The sequence below is a fragment of the Passer domesticus genome, chromosome 3, assembly GCF_036417665.1.
Source record: "Passer domesticus isolate bPasDom1 chromosome 3, bPasDom1.hap1, whole genome shotgun sequence".
NCBI classification, from domain to species: domain Eukaryota; kingdom Metazoa; phylum Chordata; class Aves; order Passeriformes; family Passeridae; genus Passer; species Passer domesticus.
Genome location: NC_087476.1, coordinates 3,292,611 through 3,299,940, shown reverse-complemented (window position 1 = coordinate 3,299,940; position 7,330 = coordinate 3,292,611). Strand labels below are relative to the sequence as shown.

Below are 7,330 nucleotides of genomic sequence, written 5' to 3'. Positions count from 1 at the left end.
CAGCAACAAGGATGGTGGAAGGACTGGAGCATCTCCCTGAGGAGGAAAGGCTGAGGGAGCTGGGGCTGTTCAGCCTGGAGAGGAGACACAGCTGAGAGGGGCCCTCAGCCCTGGGTGTCCCTGTGTGCAGGGAGGGCTCCGAGCAGGGCCCAGGCTCTGCTCCAGGGCCCAGCAATGGCACCAGAGGAACGGGCAGGGACTGATCCCAGCGAGTTCCACCTGGACAGGAGGAAGAACTTTCCTGTGCAGTGACCGAGCACTGAACAGATTGTCCAGAGAGGGGTAGAGTCTCCTCACTTGGGATATTCCAGAACTGTCTGGACACAATCCTGTGCTCTGGGCTCTGGGATGGCCCTGCTGGAGCAGCGAGGTGGGACAGAGGAGCCATTCCAACCTGACCCTGGTCCCTTCCAGCCTCACCCACCCTGCGGTTCTGGGCTCAGTCCTCCCATTATCAACCTCACTGAAGGTATTGAGGACACCTGGGGCACTTCCAGCTGAGTCCAGCTGGGAAAGAGAAGGAGAAACACCAAATATCCACAGTTCAGAAGAGCATAACAACATGGAAAGGACACAAATACTGTAATTCAGTAAAGGGTAAAAGACAGAATTGTCACAAATACAGAATATAAAACCTCTATTCCCCTATAAAAGGGACATTAAAGAACAAAATATTGCACTTAGATGAAAAATGCAGGCAAGAGGGAAGACAGAGGAAGATGCCTGAAGAACTCATATTTTGGGTGCTGGTCTTCAAATAAAACAACCAAAGAGATGCTAAACATCCCAGAAAATATGAAAGACCAAGAGCTCAAGAACGTAACTACACAAAAAAAAAAACAACCCAAAAAACCAAAAAAAACCAACCAAACAAACACAAAAAACCCCCCCAAACTAAAAACAAAGCAACAAAAAATAAACCCCCTCCCCCAAAAAAAACCCAAACAAAATCCTGTATAGAATCACTTTGATTCAGCAACTCATCAGAGGGGCTGCATAAAAATATAAAATAAAAAAATTTAAAAAAAAAATTAAAAAAATATATATATATTTTCCACACGCACACACATTTCACAGAAAGGCAGGAGGGGGATGTTTCTCAAGATGCCTCTGTGTATCCGTCCCCACTTCCCTCCCAGGACAGCGAGATTTGGGAACTCCAGGGACATCCACACCTGAAATTCCCTGCAATATTCCCCCTGCCTGCGTTCTTTATTTCCAACCACACACGGCCAGCGCTGCTCATGCCCTTCCCCCGGCTCGGAAACAGCCGGTACACAGCCGAGACGTGTTTTGAGATATTTATTAAAATAGTAAATTTGCAAACTTTTTTTTTTTTTTTCACTTTGGTGGCCGCCGCGCTCGCCTGTTTTGAAGCTTCTTTTTTTTTTTAAATCAGGCGCTAGTCACGCCGCCCCTTTTTATGCGCCGGAGATCACGAAAGTCCCCCTGCACGGAGGAAGGCCCCCAAGATGGCGATGCTGGCGGAACGTGAGTGCCGATCCCGGCGGGAATGCCGCGGGAATGCCGCGGGAATGGGGACGAGCCGGTGCCCCGGGAGCGGCCTCAGACCCTCCCCACAGCCCCGCCTGAGGGGTCCGGGCCGCGCTGCCCCTCCCGCGGGGTGCGGGGGCGTCCCAGGGCCGGATAAAGGGGTTCCGGAGTTAAGGAAAGGGGAGTGCAGGGACGGGGAGAGGCGGGATGAGGCGTCCCTCTGCCCAGGAAATGGGGTTCCCTGTGTCAGGGAGCCCGGGGTGGCCGGGAAAAGGGTTCAGGGGCTCCGGTGTTGAAGAATGAGGGGATTTGGGCTGAGAAAGGCAGGATGGGAGCGTGGGGGATCCTGGGGCCAAGGAAAAGGGGGGAGAGGGGGGGATCCAGGGGTGCCTGGGGTGAGAAATGGAGGATTTGGGGTCGGGGAAAGGCGGGAAGGGGCATCCAGAGGGTGCCGGGGTCAAGGAGAAGTGGGGCCTGGAGGCTGGGGGGGCCCGAAGGGGCTCCAGGGGGGCATTGGTGCAGAATGAGGGGTGCAGGGGGTGCTTTGTGTCCCGGCAGGGCAGGAGCAGCTGGAATGTCCCTTGGACACCTCTGGGGACAGCTCGTCCTGTCAGTGGCTCGGGGCCATCTCTGGCTCTGTGTTTGAGGGGAGGCACCTCCAGAGGGGAGGTGGCAGGGCCGGGTGTGGGTGCTGGGGACACGCAGGGGACGTGGCAGAGCCGTGTGCTGGGTGTTGGTGACGTTCAGGGAACGTGGCAGAGCTGTGTGTTGGTCCTGGGGACACTGAGGGGACATGGCAGGGACGGATTTTGGTGCTGGGGACACTGAGCAGAGGTGGCAGGGCCATGTGTGGGTGGTGGGGACACCCAGGGGAGGTGGCAGGGCCAGGTGTGGATGACACTGAGGGGACTGGCAGAGCTGTGTGTTGGTGCTGGGGACATTGAGGGGACATGGCAGGATTGAATATTAGTGCTGGGGACACCCAGGGCATGTGGCAGGGCCATGTGTGGGTGATGGGGACACCCAGGGGAAATGGCAGGGTCGGGTGTAGGTGCTGGGGACACTGAGGGGATGCAGCAGGGCCGGGTGTTGGTGACACTGAGGGGACTGGCAGAGCTGTGTGTTGGTGCTGGTGACAGTCGGGGAGGTGGCAGGGCCATGTGCTGGGTGTTGGTGACACTCAGGGGACGTGGCAGGGTCGGGTGTAGGTGCTGGGGACATTGAGGGGAGGTGGCAGAGCTGTGTGTTGGTGTTGGTGACACTCAGGGGGCTGGCAGAGCTGTGTGTGGGTGCTGGTGACACTCAGGGGACTGGCAGAGCTGTGTGTTGGTGTTGGTGACACTCGGGGAGGTGGCAGGGCCATGTGCTGGGTGTTGGTGACACCCAGGACAGGTGGCAGAGCTGTGTGTTGGTGCTGGTGACACCCAGGACAGGTGGCAGAGCTGTGTGTTGGTGCTGGTGACACTCGGGGAGGTGGCAGGGCCATGTGCTGTGTGTTGGTGACACTCAGGGGGCTGGCAGAGCTGTGTGTGGGTGCTGGTGACACTCAGGGGGCTGGCAGAGCTGTGTGTTGGTGCTGGTGACACCCAGGACAGGTGGCAGAGCTGTGTGTGGGTGCTGGTGACACTCAGGGGAGGTGGCAGAGCTGTGTGTTGGTGTTGGTGACACTCGGGGAGGTGGCAGGGCCATGTGCTGGGTGTTGGTGACACTCAGGGGACGTGGCAGGGTCGGGTGTAGGTGCTGGGGACATTGAGGGGAGGTGGCAGAGCTGTGTGTTGGTGTTGGTGACACTCAGGGGACTGGCAGAGCTGTGTGTTGGTGCTGGTGACACTCAGGGGACGTGGCAGAGCTGTGTGTTGGTGCTGGTGACACCCAGGACAGGTGGCAGAGCTGTGTGTTGGTGCTGGGTTCAGTGCCTGGCTCATTTCTGGGTCACTGCTGGAGCTGAGCTCAGCCTGAGCCAATCTCCTGCTTTTAGGGACCCTCCAGAGGAGGATTTGGGGTGGGGAAGGGCCTGCAGGGACCAAGGGAGCAGTGACAGAGGGCACTGGGTTTGTCTGGAGGGGACTGGGGGCAGAGGTTGGGGATGCAGAGAGACTGAAGAGTTTAAAAGATGATTTATTGCAAAAGCAGCCGTGAAGAGGTGAGGCTGTGAGGTTGTTACATCAGAAGCTGTTACAATTCCAGTTACAATGCCTTTTTAAGGCATTTATTCAAATTTCTGATTTTTTATCCAGTCAGCTGCTTCCACAAGTTCACCAGCATCTTCATAGCCAATTGCTAATCACAATTAGCATCACAATCACATGATTTACCCAAATTTATCTTTTTCTATCAACTCTGTAGCAAGTTCTGTTGTTAAACTTGAATTTTCTGCTATCCTGCTTAGTATATTTATTCACTTACATGAGCCCTATATCTGCTTGCTCAAAACATATTTCTGCTTAAACTACAACTCTTTATTCTTATTTTGTTTCTGTTTCACTACTCTGTTATGAAGCTTCAAGCCTTCTCCAAGGCCTGAAATCAAACTCTGTGTCCATCTCTCTGTCTGAGCCTGCATTTCCACAGTCAGAGCTCACCAGGGCTGCAGCTTCTCCCGAGGGACAGCTCCAATTCCTGCTCCCAGGGACAGGGAACAGCTCCCCAGGGAATGGTGACATTCCCAAGGCTGCCAGAGCTCCAGGAGTGTTCGGACAATGCTCACAGGGTGGGATTGTTGGGTCTCTCTGCAGGGCCAGGAGTTGGACTGAGTGATCCTTGTGGGTCCCTTCCAGCTCAGAATATTCCATAATTCTGTGCATTTTATTGAAATATTCCAGATATTGGAAACAAAGAGCTTCAGTTTTGCCTCTGAGGGGATTGAGAAGTTGGGCTCCCCGTTTCTGACAGGACACCCTTGGCCAAGAGCTCAGGGTCTGGTGGATTTCTTTGCTGGGCTGCAGGAAATTTGGACAATGCAAATAACAAATGTGGTGTACAGTGGGAAATAAAGCTGTGATTTTAGGGAAACAAATCTGCATTTGCACATGGAATTTTTTTAGGTATTTTCAGTGTGCATTTTGGTGTCATTTCTTTCAGAATTTGTTAATTATTTTAATTGGACACGTCAATAATGGAGTTATTTGGAATGAAAGGGACCTTAAAGCTCATTCAGTTCCACCCCCTGCCATGGGCAGGGGCACTTTCCATTATTCCAGGTTGATTCAAGCCCTGTCCAGCCTGGCCTTGGGCACTTCCAGGGATCCAGAGGCAGCTGCAGCTTCTCTGGGCACCCTGTGCCAGGGCCTCCCCACCCTCACAGGGAATTTCCTTCCCAAATCCCATCCATCCCTGCCCTCTGGCAGTGGGAAGCCATTCCCTGTGTCCTGGCCCTCCAAGCCTTGTCCCAAGTCCCCCTCCAGCTCTCCTGGAGCCCCTTTAGGCACTCTCAGCTCTCCCTGGATCCCTCTCTTCTCCAGGTGAACTCCCCCAGCTCTCCCAGCCTGGCTCCAGAGCTTTGTCCTTCCTGTGCCCCCCAGACCATCTCTGGGCACACAGCAGGGGTTTGGATGGGAAATTTCAGAAATCATAATTAAAAACATGCTCCAGGCTTAGAATTCATCTTGGAAAAGGGATTAGTAATGGATCTTTTCCAGATCATAGAATATCAGGGTGAAGGAGTTGAGTTGTCCAGCCCCGGCACAGCTGCCCAGGGCAGTGCTGGTGTCCCCATCCCTGCAGGGATTTAAAATCCATGTGGATGTGGCACCTGGGGACATGGCTCAGTGGTGGCCTTGGCAGTGCTTGGTCTTGGTGATCTTGGGGGTATTTTCCAACCTCAGTGATTCTGTGATTCCCTAAAGAAATGAGGATTTTCTCCACTGGATGGTGCTGCTCTCCCAGAGTTCCATCACTGCCTGTGGCATCATTTTTGAAGCAGCCCAGAAAATTTGTGTTAAATTAGGAGCTGAATTTTCTGCCTGGTTTCCTCTCCCACTCTAAAGAGATCAGTGAACAAATTTACATTTCTGATAAATTATTGATTAATTAGTGGATTTTGTTGTTTGCTTGGAAAGGGAAGATGATACTATGTTTTCTGTAAATGGCATGGAGCTGTTCCTGGCTTTCTGAAATACTTTTCTAAAGATGAAAGCAAGTTTGTTTGGGGTTTTTTCCATCTAACTCTCCCTATTTAAAATTCAGAGTGTGTTAACCTGGCAGAAACGTGGGGATTAATGCCACAGTGTAGCTAAGGAGGTTGCAACACTTACATTGAAGGGAATGCCTGGGGAAGGGAATGCCTCTTAATTCAAGAAATAATTGTGTTTGATGCCCTTGTGCTTCGTTGCCAACAACCTGCTGGGAACAAAACATTTCAGGGGCTTCTCCATGGGGAGAGATATTCAGGAAAAACCATAGAAATTCACTTCTGAAGCTGTGATTGAAAAGAAGGGCAGCTGCTCAGCTGGGGAATGTAAGATCTGCTTGAACCAGAATCACCAGGGTTGGAAAAGATCTCCCAGACCTCCAAGTCCAAGCCCTGCCAAGGCCACCACTGAGCTGTGTCCCCAAGTGCCACATCCACAGGGCTCTGAAGACCCTCCAGGGATGGGGATTCCACCACTGCCCTTGGCAGCTGTTCCAATGGCTGATCACCTTTTTCATGAGGAATTTTTTCCCTCATTTTCAATCTAAACCTTCCCTAGCACAACTGGAAGGCATTTCCTCTCCTCCTGTCCCTTTTTTTTTGGGAAAAGAGGCTGTCCCCTCCTGTCAGGAGTTGTGCAGAGCCACAAGGTCCCCCCTGAGCCTCCTTTTCTCCAGGCTGAGCCTGTGGTTCTCCATGGGGCAGCAGGGAATCCCAGTTTAAAGTTGAAAATCACAGACCACAGTGCTGGTTCCCCATCTTTTCTTGGCACCACAGGCAGGACTTGGACGAGTTGCTACTCTCAAGGTTTCTTGGTGGGAATAATCACAGAATCCCAGGATGATTTGGGTTGGAAGGGGCCTTAAAGCTCATCCCATTCCACCCCCTGCCATGGCCAGGGACACCTTCCACTATCCCGGGTTGCTCCAAGCCCCATCCAGCCTGGATTTGGACACTTCCAGGGATCCAGGGGCAGCCACAGCCTCTGAGGTTAATAAGTTGTTTCCTGCAGAGAAGTGAGCCAGGCAAAGGTTGGGTTCCCCTCACAGCCCTCGGGCCTTTAACCCAGTTAAAAACTGTTTGGGGACTGTTTGGAGCTTCAAAGTTTCGGAAGTGCGATAAAAAAAGCGCCCACCTTGAATTCTGACAGTCTTAGTTCCTTAAAAATGAAACAAAACTGGGCAAAAAATGAGTCAAACATCCCTGTAATATTCAATCCCTCTGGCCCAAATCCCAAATCTTGTCTTTTAGGGAACGATGACTTCCTGATTGCATTGAAAACACCTCGTTGCATTTGGCTTCTCCCTGCCTTGTGTGGCCTTGGGTTAACCGGTCATTTTTGATCCAGCATTTCCCATGGTGTTTAATGAAGTTTGTGATCTTCCTGTCTCCCATTCTTTGTTTGTCTTGTTTATTTAGGTTCTCTTCCTGCCCGGGCTTAGGTGCACACTTCAAGTGACTGGTTAACTGGGCTGACTGCTCTTCCTTGATTTCAAGGAAGCTGTTCCTGGTGGGAAAAGCAACATGTGGGTCTGGGAATCTGTAATTTCTTTAGGAATCCACATAGGACAAAGGGGCCTTGATTCTTCTTTGTATCTCTTAACTCCTGCAATAATTTCTGGCAGCTTTTCAGTTTCCCCATAAACCATTTTTGAGAAATCCAAAGGCTGAAATCCCACAGGTTTCTGTTCTGTCATTCCCTTTCTC

At 52.0% G+C, this 7,330-nt stretch overlaps 1 protein-coding gene across 1 annotated transcript in view; it reads left to right on the top strand.

The window, feature by feature from the left end:
- The first annotated feature begins 1,397 nt into the window (after nt 1–1,397).
- The window catches only part of PINX1 (PIN2 (TERF1) interacting telomerase inhibitor 1), a 60,172-nt gene continuing 54,239 nt past the window's right edge, over nt 1,398–7,330 (top strand). Inside the window, exon 1 of the mRNA XM_064411574.1 lies at nt 1,398–1,491. Coding sequence (XP_064267644.1) covers nt 1,473–1,491 — 19 coding nt within the window. The 5' untranslated portion in view covers nt 1,398–1,472. The remainder of the gene's footprint in view (nt 1,492–7,330) is intronic.